The sequence below is a fragment of the Taudactylus pleione genome, unplaced genomic scaffold (genome assembly GCF_031769625.1).
Source record: "Taudactylus pleione unplaced genomic scaffold, aTauple2 ptg000147l, whole genome shotgun sequence".
Taxonomy (NCBI): domain Eukaryota; kingdom Metazoa; phylum Chordata; class Amphibia; order Anura; family Myobatrachidae; genus Taudactylus; species Taudactylus pleione.
This window is the reverse complement of record NW_028284549.1, coordinates 742,120-758,658: the sequence shown is the minus strand read 5'-3', so window position 1 is coordinate 758,658 and position 16,539 is coordinate 742,120. Positions and strand designations below refer to the sequence as shown.

The 16,539-nt window shown below is 44.3% G+C and overlaps 2 protein-coding genes across 4 annotated transcripts in view; one reads left to right on the top strand and one right to left on the bottom strand.

Moving 5' to 3' along the window:
• The window catches only part of LOC148522300 (uncharacterized), a 64,307-nt gene extending 61,490 nt beyond the window's left edge, over positions 1–2,817 (top strand). The window contains exon 4 of the mRNA XM_088474136.1: positions 2,116–2,817. Within this exon, the coding sequence (XP_088330262.1) occupies positions 2,116–2,525 (410 nt within the window). The 3' untranslated portion in view covers positions 2,526–2,817. The remainder of the gene's footprint in view (positions 1–2,115) is intronic.
• ERBB4 (erb-b2 receptor tyrosine kinase 4) overlaps positions 1–16,539 on the bottom strand; it is a 1,059,049-nt gene that overhangs the window by 707,645 nt on the left and 334,865 nt on the right. The gene's annotated exons all lie outside the window — the stretch shown is intronic.

Sequence of the window (16,539 nt, the reverse complement as noted above, 5' to 3'; positions counted from 1 at the left end):
TTATCTCATTCTACACAGTGTTTCCTTGCCTGCTTGTAAAGGGGACACAATCTGAGAAAATCCTTTGTATCTCTTTTGTTTCATAATACCGTGATTTTTCTGTTATCAACGCCGAAACCATCACATTTCAGAGTAACATTTCCCCTGCTTTGTTGATGTGGCTTTGTCTCACTTTATGATGTCTCACTTTCCATTTTACGTGGGGCTTAGGCTACTTAGGCTATAAACAGCACTATCAGTGACAATACTAAAATCTTATTGTTGTAGCATAAGGAAAGGTAACCGGCAACTGAGACTCACAGGCCTATATATATATATATATATATATATATATATATATATATATATTTATATATACAGTCAGGTGCATAAATATTGGGACATTGACAGAATTTTCATATTTTGGCCTCTATTCACCACCACAATGGCTTTGAAATGAAACAAACAAGATGTGCTTTAACTGCAGACTTTCAGATTTAATTTGAGGGTAATTACATCCAAATCAGGTGAACGGTGTAGGAATTACAAAGGTTTCTATATGTGCCTCCCACTTTTTAAGGGGAGAAAGTAATGGGACAAACTAAACAATCCTAAATCTAACTTTCACTTTTTAATACTTTGTTGCAAATCCTTTGCAGGCAATTACAGCCTGAAGTCTGGAACACATAGACATCACCAGACGCTGGGTTTCATCCCTGGTGATGCTCTGCCAGGCCTCTACTGCAAATGTCTTCAGTTCCTGCTTGTTCTTGGGGCATTTTCCCTTCAGTTTTGTCTTCATCACGTGAAATGCATGCTCAATCGGATTCAGGTCAGGGGATTGACTTGGCCATTGCATAGCATTCCACTTTTTAGCCTGATTCTTCCCAGCGCTGCTTTTTGTGCTGTTTTAGGCTTTTCCTCTATCCATAACTTCTCTTTTTCTCTGTCAGCTCTTTTTCTCAAAGTGTCACTTCAGGGGCAGTTTAAGAGAGGAGGGGGGCCGAGTGCATCTTCCGCGTGGGTTCCATACTATAGATAGACAGTAAAAAGGTCAACAATGTTTAGATAGACACCATAGGTCACCTGAGACAAGAGGTCGACAGGGACAAAAGGTCAACACACTAAATGTCGACATATAAGAAGATCAACATGTACAAATGGTCAACCGGGTCACAAGGTCGACGTGAAAATGGTCTACACAAGCAAAAATTGGTCAACACATTTTTCTTTATTTTTTTTTTAGGGGTTAGACACTTAAAGGGGGTTAGGCATTTAAAGGGGGTTAGGGTTTGAAAAGTTAGACAATTAAAGGGGGCTAGGCACTTAAAGGGGGTTAGGGTTTGAAGAGTTAGACAATTAAAGGGGGCTAGGCACTTAAAGGGGGTTAGGGTTTGAAGAGTTAGACAATTAAAGGGGGTTAGGCACTTACCCCAACAGTTAGCGTTAGGCACCAGGTGGGAGGTTTAGGGTTAGGCACTAGAAGGGACGGTTAGGGTCAGGCACTTACCACGACGGTTAGGGTTAGACACCAAGGGGAGGGTTAGGGTGAAGATTAGGGTTATAAAAAAAAATCATGTGTCGTCCATTTTTATGTTGACGATTTTCATGATGACCTTTGGACTCTGTCGACCATTTGTACCTGTCTACCTTCTTACATGTCGACCTTTTGTCCCTATCGACCTTTTGTCCTAGTCGACCTATTGACTGTCTAACATCTGGCATCTATCTAGACAATGTCAACCTTTTTCACTATTTCTTAATCCACACCCCTTCCGTGCGTGCCCACACCCCCTCTCTTGCTGGCGTAGTTGCACGCGCAGGTCTCCAGAAACATGGCACCCGTACCATTTTCCCGGTGGTTTCTCTACTATGCAAACCAACGGGAAAATGGCAACTGCACCATTTCCCCAGTAATTTCTGTAGCCCCAGCTCCAGAAATATAAGTATAATGTAAGGGTGCAGGTTGTGGCCCTCCCCTGGACACAGGGGCCCATGTGCACCGCACACTCTTCACCCAATGTTTCACTATATCTGTGTTATTCTAACTATACTCTCCCTCTCTGCTTTTTATTCTAACGATCCTTTATTCAGCGGCTCTCTCTTTTCTCATCCTTTATTTTTGTCTCACTGCAGCTGGGGATTCACAACAATTTGAAGCAGAGCCTTCCAGGCAGCAATATTCTGAGCCTCACCTGAGCCTTCTCCCTTCCTGGTCCTTCATGAATTCCTCATGTACAGAGAATATTGAGCAAGGTGACAAAAGATGTCAAACGGCCACAGATATTAAACCGTCAGCGGTGTTGGGTATCAGCGGCAGCCGGCAGGAAGATCGCGTACAAGAAAAGAGTAACCTACCGACCCACTCCGGGAATGTTTTCTGCAATGTGCCTGCACTTATTAATCATATTAATATGGAAAGTCATGAAATCTATCCACAGGGGCCCCAACTGGTTAATAATAGAATGTTTTTTATGGCTCTCATTCTAGTGCTTTGCACAAAAATTGGAGCCCAGTTGTGCCAGTCTCTTGCTAACGTAATGTGAGTGAAGATTACCGTGATACATGTAAAGTGACCGGGCACGTGACCGTTAAAGGTGTACCACCCATCAGTTGCCATTGTTTAGACCGGTCCTATATTCACCCTGTATCAGTTGACTCCGTATGAGTAACAGACACATTTGAAAGACTTTGATTGTCTTTAAAATTGTATTGTTTGTCAATAAATGTTCTATAGATGATAAACTGGAAAACACCATGTAGAGAGCCGACAAGAGATCCCTGATGAACCTATAGCGCAAGACGAATAAGTCGATATTAGCAAGCAGTCATTTGCATTTCATTCCGAGTCGGACTCTGCAGCGCCCGTGTCAGCGTGTCTCTCGCAGGTCTTGCATATGCGACTTTATGCGAATGCCGCTGCAAACCGTTCCCTGGTGTACAGCCGTGCCTCGGAATGTGCAAGGACTGGGGCGACCACTCTCTGCGTCCTAAGAAGCCACCACTGGTCACACCATGGATACGTGCACCAGCCCCACGCAGATTCCCCATCAGAGTATGGCCTCCAATGTGAGCGAATATGTAGTTTGCAATCACTTCAGTGACACACCCACGTCCGCATAGCCAACTCCCCGTGACCGCAGAGGAATGCCCAATATATTTTTCAGGACATTTCTAAGAATTCCCAATTGCAACTGCGATTTAGATGCATGGCAGTAGGAAAAAAAAACGCTCGACTGCATCTGACATTGTCATTGAGTCTGATTCAGGATCAAGCCCTAAATTGGGGTACGCGTAATACAATATATCATGCAATCCTGGCGCTTCTACCAACATATAGGACCTCATTCAGAGGCGCTCGCAAAATCCGAGCGCTCGCTCTGAATGCGGGTGGCCGCATCTATTTTCTGACCCGGGCTCCTGGCCGCTCGCTAGGCTGTGGGTGACCACCCACAGCTTTAGCGAGCGGCCAGGTTGATGGTCGCGATGGTCTTGCGACGAGACCCTTGTGGTAGTGTCTCATCTGCCGCAAGTCCCAGAGAGCTATCGGGTATAATAGAGCCGGAAGCTCTCCCACTGACATCACTGGTGATGTCAGTGGGGCCGCCCACAAATGGCAGGCGTTCGTTTGTGAATGCCTCCGTTTGTGAAGCCACCCCCCTGCCACGCCTACAAAATGGGGCGAGCTGTCAATCACCATCGACAGCCGCCCCTTTTATAGTGCGCCCCGGAGCGAGAGAATTTCTCTCTCGCTCCGGGGCTTGCGCACGCGGAGTGCGGCCGCTGCGCGTGCACAGAGCCCGACGTCTCTGAATGAGACCCATAGTGTGTAATCCCAATCCATCATTTTCACCTGTCACTCATTGCATCGTCCCATTTGATGTTCTGCACATCCGACGGGACGATTCCACGGATGACATGATGTTGTTACATGAAGCATGTAACAATATATATATTGTGTCATCGTACCTTGAACCGAGTAGTATATATGGCGCTGCCATATTTAGTTACATCGCATCGCTGGGTCGCAACGTCGTTCAGGTGTGTCCTCACACAGGTTACTTCTACATATACATTTGGATTGGAAGCCTTTAGGATTGAGGAACTCCAATTTCCTTTCGATAATGGTCATTAAAATACCTTTACATTGTAAGATGGATATATTTTTGGCACTTAATAAATAAACTGTATCTGCAGAAAAATATACAACTGAAGAATATATGCAATGTCAGAACATCGGGGAGAATATTAAACACTGGATCATTTTCTCCAGTGACTCTTCATCGTGACACATTAATCATTTAGGTTCAGTAACTTGGTGATACGCAGGACCAAAGTCATGTAAATGATCTTGCCAGAGACTCCATTTCCCCCCCTCCATTAAATTGTTCTCTTGAAAAAGAGATTTGGGGACCTTTTTTTTTTTCAATATTTAGATCTTCTCTCTAAATGGATAAATAATAGAGCGTAATAATTATTTATTCCATTAGTAATAATAACACTGTTTTCATTAAGCTGACCTTCTCACTTACCGTGTCATCGTATAGGAAGAATTGCTAATCTGCCCACAGCCGCCGTCATTAGTGTAGGCAATTACACCCACCCCATGCTGGGTGCAAGATATCTGTCTGAAACACGTGTCCAATCTCCGCCTGCATGCCCCAAATAAGCACGGAAGTCGGTCTACGTGTCCACGTCACTCCCATGAGACGAATCTGTTCTGTGCATCCGCGCAGTAACCGCCAAGAAAAGCCAATTTCACGTACAAAGACATCCTGTATCGCTATCTTCATTGCATGCGCAGTTTGCTGATGATCGCAGGATGCGCCCACCTTTGGAAGCCCAACTCATAATCAGGCCCTGTTATCTCTAAATCCATTTATTTAACATTGGCGCAGTGTTCCTGTGCAGTGTTTTGAAAGTTTAACACGTGTACTGTCATTTCAAGTGTGGGTTCTACAGGCACTGAGCTAGTGGCGATTTTCTTCGCAATGTCACGGCGTTACAGTATATGGCTAATGATCCCCAGGTCCAAAGCGGCCAATGATACAACAATATTTTGTGTTGTTCAATACTGTTCATGAACCAAAGAAATGGAACTTCCCAAAGTAGAGCAAAGTTCTGCCTTTAAACTTAAACACGCACACACCATGCTATGGATAGGGACATGAAATTCAGCACCCTGGACAGCGACCAACAGCCAATGCATTTGTACTTAGGGACTGAGGGCCTGATTCAGAGTCGGACGCTATTTGCAAACGGTCGTTCAGAAAAAGGGGCCGGCTATTTAAATTGAGCGCTCGCTCTTTGCGGTCTGTTGACGCCTCTATGTCTGAGCGAGCGAGCGAACGAAACATGCGCTCGCTATTTTGTAAAGACGCCCCCTGGCCGTTCGCATCATACGTCATCTCCGCTATTTATTAGATTAATCGAGTACATCGAAAGGCGTATGAACTGCTCGCAGTGCTTGTGGTAAGTTTTACTTCCCGCAATCACTGCGAGCATTTCAGACTAAAAGACAACCAAGTGACGTGGTCGATGACGCTGCTATGTTAATTATGCACACCCATTAAACGCCTGTTTTGACCGTTAGACACGCCTGCGTTTGGATCTCCACTCCCCGTTTTCAAGCACCTTCCCCTGTTACCACCCACAAACTCCTCATTCTGTCACTCAAATTAGCAGGCCCTCACTGTTTTGCGAGTGCACGATTTCCGACCGCAATGACTGGTTGGCACATGCGCATTACGACCGATACGCATGCGCAGATGTGCGAACATCGCTCGGAGCGAACGAGCTGCCGCTTACGAGCGGCTCTGAATCAGGCCCTGATTCAGCAGCGATCGCCACTTCAACTACGTACGCAGATTGGCCGATTGTTCTGCGCATGCGTATGCGCCTCACTGCGATTATGCAAGCACATAGGAATCCATCGCAGAGTGAGGGACAAGCCGTGAGTGTTTGGGGGTGGTGACGGGGGAGTGGTCGGAAAAACGCAGGCGTGCCTGACCATTTGAACGCCGTCGCAGTTTTCGTGCATAAATTAGCCACTGCGATTGCATACGCAGCTTGGGGACTCACTGCATGCGAGAAGACTCGAAAGTCTCCTGCTGTATTTATATGTGACGGGCCGATGTTCTCCGATGGTACAGATGTATACGCAGGAGTGCGAGGTATTACGGATGTAAGAAAGCAGCAGTGGGCGCCTCTATGCTGGCTGAACGGTGGCAGACATTAGCATATTTTCGCAGCTGCATTGCATGCAATTACGCAGCTGCGATCACAATTGTGATCCGTACTGAATCAGGCCCTTAGTCCAGAGGTTCCCATACTCGGTCCTAAAGGCACACTAACAGTGGATATCTCTAAAACCTGAACTGTTAAGGCCCCCATACACGGGGCGATTTGGATTCGATCCGATCTCGCATACGATTCCCTTGAAAATCCTTCCCTTGACATTCTGGGCCTGATTCAGAGCCGGACGCTCTGACAAGAGTGCTCGCTCTGAATCAGGGCTGTCTTAGCTCAAAATGGAGCGGCCTCCTGGCCGCTCACATAGCTGTGGGTGACCACCCACAGCTTATTCGAGCGGCCAAAAAGATGGTCGCGATGGTCAAGACCATCATGACCATCGGGCTTGCGACGAGACCCTTGTGGTAGGATCTCGTCTGCCGCAAGCCCGGATGTGCTTTTGGCTCTATCAGTGATCACTAGTGATGCCAGTGGGGCCGGACCCAGACGGTAGGCGTTCCCATGGGAACGCCTCCATCTGGGCAGCCACGCCCCCGGCATGCCCACCAAAGGGGGCGTGCTGTCACTCACCATCGACAGCACGCCCCCTTTGGTGCGAGACCCATAGCGACGGCTTGGCCGTCGTTATTCGGGTCTCGCGTATGCACACGACGGAGCTCCCTCCGTCGTGCGCAGGTGTACTTGGGCACCATCGACCCGCTTGCGAGCGCTCTGTGCTCGCGAGCGGGTCTGAATTAGGCCCTCTGTACGATTTGTATTTAGAAAAGGTACGATTGTACAAACGACCATACGATCCGATGTATTAAGATGTGTCACATCGTACTGTTCGGTCGAATTCCTTCTGCAAAACCATCTGATCTACGATGCCGATACACGACGCCATGGATGCGCATCGCATCGTAATCGTGTATGAAAATTCCACTTTTCACACGATTGGTCATTACGATTAGTCGAAAATGGCCATATTGTGTGAAAAATCACCCCGTGCATGGGCACCTTAAGGGTGCCTTGAGGACCGCGTTTGGCAACGTCTCTTCATAGGTCCATGTAAGACAAGAGGATAAGACATTGCTGTGATACATTATGCACAGGAACAGAGTTGCGTTTAAAGCTACAGTTTCCACTAGTACATCTACAACATGTTATTAATGAAATGTTTTGCAAAATAACTATTTAATTACACTGTACAACAAATTAATATTTTTAATTTGTTTCCTTTCTAAAAATAGTCATACATTAATAATTTGAGGTCAAGAAAAATTAAAATGATTTCAGAATGTTTTTACTAGCTCTATTTTTTGAGCTACACTACTTGCACTATACTGTATGTACATTAGTAATATAGTCATAGTGAAAAGCTATTTTAAAATAATCTGATATTTTCTTGATAGAAAATAAATAACAGTAGTTTTAATTCAATCAATCACAAATAAGAACACAAAACGAAACAAACATACAGCATACGAAACAAACATACAGCATACGAAACAAACATACAGCATACGAAACAAACATACAGCATACGAAACAAACATACAGCATAGGAAAGTACTATGTAATATAGTGGCCTATTCATGGGGGTGCTTTCTCTTTGCTTGTCGCTTGTACTCCTCTTCTGGGGCATCTCTTGTCACTGTCCAACAGTAGTGGGTCACCTACCCTGATATCTTTGTCCCATTGCTGAAATGTCTTGGTGGAATCGCTCACTATGCTTGTCACTCAGTGCACCACAGTTATCTTGTGTGGGTAATCCCTTGATTCGCATATATTTGAATAGGGGAGGGGACAAATAACTGATTCATTTAATTGGGTCATTAGGCCCCGCCCCCTCTATGCAAAACGCAGATTGCTGGTAAGATTCTTTCCATTCTGCGCACTTCACTAGGAATACCCCCAACATCATCATAAATGGGCTATATCTCGGAACTCAGAGCTAACTGAGAGTTTTACATGTCATATTCATTCTTTGCATGCTGACATCAATTAGAAGTAACTATTTTCACATCGGAAACATTTTCATTGTTGTGCAGTGTTATTAAGGGGCAATTATTACAGTGTTCTGCAAATCTCTAAGACAAAACGTATAAGAGGAAACACTACTGACGTCAAGGTACATATTGTAATCAATGAACAATGTACAATGTGTATTTTGGTCAATGGTACGTATTTTATACGTTGATATAGTCAAGCAATAAAAGCCAACCTATCTTCATCTGAGTGATCACGTGCTCTAAAGTGTCCCCGCACGCATTCTAAAGCCTAGCAATTAAGAGAATTATACCTAAATAAAAACAATTATGTTAATATGTTGTTGTTGTTTTCCCCCAACAAAATGACTGCTATTGTAGTGCTACCTCTGAAGCAGCCAGCGTTTTACACTGACAGGCCATCCCCCAGCGCTGACTCTGCCGGGAACCTGCGCTCGGGGGCTCACGTACATTCACAGAAGACGCTCTTTGCTATACATTGCATGTTTTAACACTCATTACAGGCTGAAAATAAGCAGATCGCGGTTTTTCAAAGTATAAGTGTCCCAAATAATTACATTTTATGCGCAAGACGCAACACGGAACATGTTTAACAAATATCATTTCCAATAAAGTGTCACAAATAGATGGCCAAATCAAAGCTTCTGCTTTCACCCATCTGCATTTCCTCAACTTGTGATTTGTTTTCAACGTAATTAATCAACGAGCTGACAGCAATGATTGAATGTGCAGTTTGGGATCATTTGGAGGTTATTCCAACGTTGAATCATTTGATTTAATCACAATTTCACTTGAAATGTATTTAAATTTGCTGTTTGTACAGTTTTAGATTATTAGGGCGAATCATGCAAATTGGTCAGTTGAGCCCTGATCACTGGCGGAAATAAATTAGTTATTTGGCAGGGATTGAACGTATCAACCTCTAATCTTGTAGCTCATAGAGTCTCAGGAGTAAAACAGCTCATCTGGGGCATATGTATCAAAGCTTGATGTGAGATAAAATTGTGAAATATATATCACCAACCAATCAGCTCCAAACTATCATTTCTCAAACACAGCCTGCAAAATGGAAGTTAGAAGCTGATTGGTTGGTCATATATATCTCACAAATTTATCTCACATCAAGCTTTGATACATTTGCCCCCCGGAGACCGTTCTCTTTACCCTTTTATTTTGTATGAACAATTTGCAGCTTTTTTGCCGCCTCAGTTTCTGCAGGTACATTCCTACAGGAACAACGCACCTGCCTCTTGCTCGCACTTGCAACATGTGCATACTTAGCTGTCTCAATTCCGGTGGCAGCGACACTTTGAAGAATTTGAAGACGGAGAGAGCGTGCCGGCTGGTGGTTGCTACCGGGGCCCGCAGAGGAAAGATCTGAAGAATAATTGTTGGCTTCTAGAGGAAAGATAATTGAGAATGCTAATTACATCTAGCATTCATTTATTTATATTCTTTACACTTAGTATAGCATTAAGCATAATGTTGCTTCTAATAGAACTCATTGAGGATTGGTATGACTGGGCCTGTGCTTCATACTGTATGAAGGACAAGTGCATTGAAGGCAGGCTCGCCAGGTTACACTAGACTAGATTGTGGCGCCCGAGCATTATCACCTAGCACTATGTAAAAAGATGGTCCCTGGAGCTATGTACACAGCAGGGATTAGTGCTGCTATGGCACACTGACATGCTATGTGATCTTATGCCTCCGACAAGGTTTTTCTGCACCTGCCAGATACAATCCTGTGTCGCTGCTGCCTCCTTCATGCCCGATTTGCTTTACTGTTTGGTTTGCAGATAGAGACAGCAGAGCAGGGTCATATCCATTCGCGGGAAGGCTTAAGGGAGGCTCCTGGTCTTTTTATAATCTCACAAATATCTGGGTTGATTCGCCAGTGGGAAGGTGAGCGCACAGACCTGAGCTGGGGAGGGGGGAGAGGGGGGATTTTTGCATTGTATTTATTCCAAAGTCAACCGCATGGATCACAGGTGAGAAGCTGGACTACTTACGTGAGACTTCTGAAAACGTTTGGCTTCTGAGGTGTCTGCACTGCACATAATTAGCAACTGTAACAGACCCCTACATGACAACCAGCAATCCAAAATGAATGTCAGCACTCCCTTTACTGTCAAAGGCTATAAAATATTGTTTATAAATGCTGAGACATTATATACAGTAGGGTGTAGAAGAAGTATGTTATTAATTAATTAATTCATTCATTCATTCATTCATAGGTCAGGCACTAACATGGATAATTGAATATGAATAAAACTCAAAAATGTGATGAAAAATAATAATTCTAAATATATATATAAAAAGAAACATATATATCTATTACAGGTCAACGTTACTTGTAAATAATTGATGTTGAATATATGACTGGAGGCAGTTCGGGTAAAATTTTGTCAAACAGAAAACCCAATATTAGAGAGATACTTTTCTATTAGGAAAAGGAATATTGGAGAAACACGCTGCCTATTTCTCTATACAAATAATCCTAAAACACAGCTTGCCATGTACAAAGCTATAAGCAACACAACATTCTGTCTGAAATACATGATAATAATATCCTCAATTTATGCTATTATAGTTTTAGGCGCCGCAAACTATTTAGGAAACAAATTGGGTAGCTTATGGAAACATACATATCACTCGGTAAAGATGCGCAGTTTGGAAGGTAAAGAGACAGAGACGATTACTGAAAGATGATTATTGTACTCAGAATAATCATCATCACACTGTTAATATGATGTGATATTTGGAAGGGAACTGTAAAACACTGTTATATGATTATTGCAGCATGACAATTGTGGAGGCAGCCAAACTCACACATCTCTGCCGCGACCACTCAATACTGCACAGAACATCCCAAAATTATTTTGCCCAGTTTTGTGTCTCAAAAAAAAAAGTGAATAAAATAATCAAAAGATGAATTGCACAAAAATATTCTGCCTTACAGCGACTGTGTGGTGTTTGTATGTTCTCCTCATATTTGCATGGGTTTCCTCCTGGTGCTCCGGTTTCCTCCCACAATCCAAAAAGAAATTGGTAGGTTAATTGGCACCCAACAAAAAAATAATCTGTAGCGTGTGTGTGTGTGTGTGTGTGTGTGTGTGTGTACATGTTAAGGAATACAGGACCTAATTCTGAGATGGACGCAGTACACACAGTAGCTACATCGGAAGACAAAGCCACTGGCCTCGGCACGCATTGAGAACAGGGCGGACGCGTCACCGATTTCAAGAGCGCTATTCATCACCGACCCTTCCCTGCTCCCAAACATTCGCCGCATGTCAATCATACTGCGGCTTTGGCGGGGGAGGTGCGAACGTCGTCGCAGTGTGATTGGCACACGGCCAGTACAAATCCTGCGTATGCGCAAATCGCTAATCATCGATGTGCGTAAACGATCAGGTTTACGTACAACTCTGCCCATAGATTGTAAGCTCGACTGGGTCAGGGACTGGTGTGACTGCCTGAAATATTCTCTTTATAGTGCTGCGTAATATGTGTGCGCTATAAATAAGTAAAGTCTGTGATATATACATTTTATATATATATATACTGTATATATATATATATATATATATATATTATATATATATACAGTATATGTTATATGCACACACACACAGTACATGCCAGTATTTATACTGTATGCTTGAAAACACAAAGGCGCAGACAGACATATAATATTCATAGTCACACTGCACAATCACAGAATGTGTTTTTGCTGTAGATCTGGGAGAGTTTGTGTCACTGAGGCATCTCCTGTGACAGGGGCAGGAGAAAAGACTTAAGTTATTGGACTCTATCCAATAGCTGTCAACCCAATATTGTACGGTTCGCAAAAATTCCCATTTGTGCTGAGGAGTGACTGAGTTTTTCCAGTTTACTTGACCCCGGGGCAACCTGTGTGGTCAGAGGTCCTGCAAGTTTTTCTAATCCAGTTAATATCATTAATAATTAAAATGTCTCTGTTGAAGTATAATTAAATTTACAAAGATCCCTTATGGATTTGTTTGTTTTTTCCAGGTCAAGCTTTGGAAAATGAATCATGATTTAACCCACTTATTACTGTTTTGTGTATTTTTTTTGTTTTATGTACTAGTCAGTGTTGTACTGTAAGTTATTGGCCCCTTTTAATGAACTAGTATTTTATCTGCTTTAACATAAAAGAAGGGATGGACATACAGTAGTAAGTCATATTTAAGTGTCATCTAATCAATATATAATCTTATGAGGCAATATGCTACTATTTAAGTATCAAATATGTGAGTAAATGACATGAGAATATTGACTGTTCCACCATAAAATTAGAGAAATTGTGTGTAAATAGGATTAGCATATTAATACATGAACCCAGTAGCTGGGATACAATACAATGTAGGATAGAGTATAATATGACACATTTGTCTCACTTGTGGCAGTCTGCGGCAACGTACACAAATGGCACACTGTACCCGTCACCCTCCTCCTCCTCCGGAGGGTCTGCCTGGCTTCCAGCAGAACGTCGGCAGGTAGTGAGGGGGGGCCAAGGATCTCAGCCGATGTGTGAGCTGATTTCATATGACACCGCGACATAACAATAAGATTGCTGACTTATCTAATTTATTACTTTCTAATAAAAAAAAGCCAAATTAAATTTCTTCATTAAGCATCACTTGGCTGTGAAACGGATGCTTCAGGAAATCAGTGTTATTCTGCGTCCAGCACAGGGTCATGCAAAGCTAACATCACGCGTACAGGAATTGTGTATGTACCACACAACATGCAGAATAAGGGACTCAGGGCCTGATTCAGCAAGGGATGCAGTTTGTTGCATACTGCGCATATGTACGAATTGCAGTACGCATGTGCGAACTAGCCACTGCGATCGGGAAAGCCATCGCAGCGGCTACGCAGACCCATGGCAGAGTGACAGGAAGTGCCGTTTGTGGGTGGTAACCGGGGGTGGTCGGCCGAACGCAGACGTGCCAGTACGTTTCAACGGCGTTGCAGGGGCGTACATAAATAAGCCACTGCGATACCAGAGGCCGCCTACACGTTTTTGTCCCCTTATTTTTAGGAACCAGGACTGGCTAAGCAGTCCTGGACTGGTTATGCTTTTTTGTGGAGGGGAGGGGGGGTACTGACCCGAGTTTTACAGTGAAAAAAGAGAAATCTCTCTCAATCTCACCCGAGTTTATCTTTAGTAAATTTGCCAGTTGAAAAAAAATTCCTAAACTCACCCGAGATTTCCATCTCGCCCAAACTCGAATCTTAGTAAATTTACCCCAACTATTCCAATCATTCTTGTGTCGGAACTGCAAATTGTCCAACACTTTGGATGTAGCCGATCCCCCGATTTCCAGAACACGGCATTGGGGCTGATGTTTGGCCAGCATGCGTCCACCTGTCCATCTGTTACAGCTTTCACACAAATACTGGTGGCTTAATCTTTCATTAGATCCAAAAGAACAAACTAGCAACTTGCCACAGACCGCTACGGCTACTGCGCCCTGATCAAGATGGCAGAACCCGATGGCTTGCATTTCACTTGCTACCAATGTTACCTGTATTGCACTTAAGACTGGGGAGGGGGGAGATGTATCAAACATTCGAGAGAGATAAAGTGGGAAAGTTGCCCACAGCAACCAATAGCAAGGGTGCCCGCCCCAAAGGGTGGAGCAGGACAGAACAGCATATACGGGGGGGGGGGCGGGCGAGAGCTGGCAGACATTGGGGTGATCTGGCATGTCCCTGGTACCTTTACTAGTAATATGAATAATAGTCCAAGCAGAGTATTGTACTGAACTTAGGGCCTAATTCAGACCCACTCGCGAGCGGCTGTCCGCTCGTATAGCTGTGGGTGGTGACCCACAGCTATACGAGCGTCCAGGAGGACGCTCCATAGTTATGGAGGTGGGCCCTGATTCAGAGCGAGCGCTCTGGTCAGAGCGTCCGGCTCTGAATCAGGGCCTTAAACTGTAGGTGTAGCCTTCGAATGTAAAGTCCCATCTGGCTCACCTCCTTAATCTTTCCCTATCATCTGGCACTGTCCCTTCTGCATTCAAACATGCTCTTGTCTCCCCCATTCTTAAAAAACCTACCCTTGATCCTAACATACTTTCAAACTATCGACCCATCTCTCTTCTCCCTTTTGCTTCCAAACTCATTGAGCGTATTGTCTACAACCGCCTTACCACCTTTCTTTCCTCCCACTCCCTCCTTGACTCATTTCAATCTGGCTTCCGATCTCTCCACTCCACGGAAACTGCCCTCACGAAAGTCAGCAACGACCTCCTTGCTGCCAAATCCAAGGGCCACTACTCTGCTCATTCTCCTTGACCTCTCTGCTGCATTTGACACTGTAGACCACCCTCTCCTCCTGCAAATCCTTTACTCTCTCGGTTTACGTGAAACTGCCCTCTCCTGGCTTTCCTCCTACCTCTCTGATCGTTCCTTCGCTGTGTCCTCTCATGACTCCTCTTCCCCTCCACTTCCACTAAAGGTAGGAGTTCCCCAAGGTTCTGTTCTTGGACCTCTCCTTTTCTCCCTATATACATCCTCTTTAGGTGAACTCATTAACTCCTTTGACCTCCAATATCATCTCTATGCAGATGATACTCAAATTTACCTTTCCACCCCTGAGCTCACCCCTGAGCTCCTTACCCGTATCTCCAACTGTCTCTCTGCTGTCTCTTCGTGGATGTCCCAGCGCTTTCTTAAACTTAACATGTCTAAGACTGAGCTGATCATCTTCCCACCCTCTTCCACTACATCACTTTCCACAATTTCGTTATCTATTGATGGCACAACTATCTCCTCTAGCCCCAAAGTGCGCTGTCTTGGAGTTATCCTAGACTCCTCCCTCTCCTTTAAACCGCACATTCTGCACATCTCGCAGTCCTGCCGTTTTCACCTAAAAAATATCTCCAGGATTAGACCCTTCCTCACCCAGGATGCCACTAAAACCCTCATCCACTCACTGGTCATATCCAGATTGGACTACTGTAACCTTCTCCTAGCTGGCCTCCCAGTCTCTCACCTCTCTCCACTACAATCTGTTCTCAATGCTGCTGCTCGGCTCATCTTCCTCTCCAGACGTTCTATATCTGCTTCCCCTCTCCTTCAAGCCCTACACTGGCTCCCCTTCCCCTTCAGATGCCAATTCAAGGTTCTTACATTCACCTACAAAGCCCTCACCAAATCCTCTCCCGCATACATTTCTGACCTTCTCTCCCTTCACACTCCCACCCGCCCACTTCGCTCAACTAATGCATGCCGCCTCTCTTGCCAACTGATTACTTCCTCCCACTCCCGCATCCGAGATTTTGCCCGTGCTGCTCCCTACCTTTGGAATGCTCTCCCTCTCCCTATCAGACTCTCCACCTCTCTACAAATCTTCAAACGGGCTCTCAAGACCCACTACTTCATCAAGGCCTTCCAGCACTCCTCCTAACCCACCTCATGCTCTTTCCTTCCTATCTTCCCCTTCTGTGTCACGCCTGTCTGTCTGCCCCTCCCCTTAGAATGTAAGCTCTCATGAGCAGGGACCTCTTCCCTCATGTGCTTCTCTTTACATTTTCTTCTACTCTCTACTCCCCATTAGGGCACCTATCACGGGACCGCCAACTCCCGGCAGCTTATTGTGAGTGCTTTAATCACTATTTCAGCAATGTATTTAAGTTGTGTCCTTGTCCTGCACTGTAATGTACTGTAAGTTACTTGTTTCTTGTTCACTTATTAGTTCTATGTACTATGTAAGGCGCTGCGGAACACTTGTGGCGCCATATAAATAAAGGATAATAATAATAATAATAATAAAGTAACCAGATCTACCCATTGATTCATTGTGTTTTTATCGTTTATGCTCATTTTTTATTTTCTGTTCCTTTGTTTTGTGCCTGGAAGTGTACAATTGGATTCAAAACACTCTGGGGTAAATTTACTAAGATGGGAGTTCTATTTAGAAGTGATGTTGCCCTTAGCAACCAATCCGATTCCAGGTATTATATTCTAGAAAGTGCTAGATAAATGAGAAGTAGAATCTGATTGGTTTATAGTATGTCACAGAACAGGCATTTAGCGTTTCAAGCATAAAGATTATCTGTAGAGGCAGTCAGCCTTGTCCACTAAAGGATTCTGGGAGGTCATATCACTGAGAACACCCAGGCGCGCCTGCGACACTGCTATACAACGGCAGCAGCGCGTTAGAGGCTGTCACAGAGTAGCTGTTTGTGAAGCTGTTTGTGAAGAAATTGCTTTTTTTGTAGTAACATCTGAGAAGTCTGTAACAATGAGAGATATCAGATCAGCGCTGATGCTGTGAGGG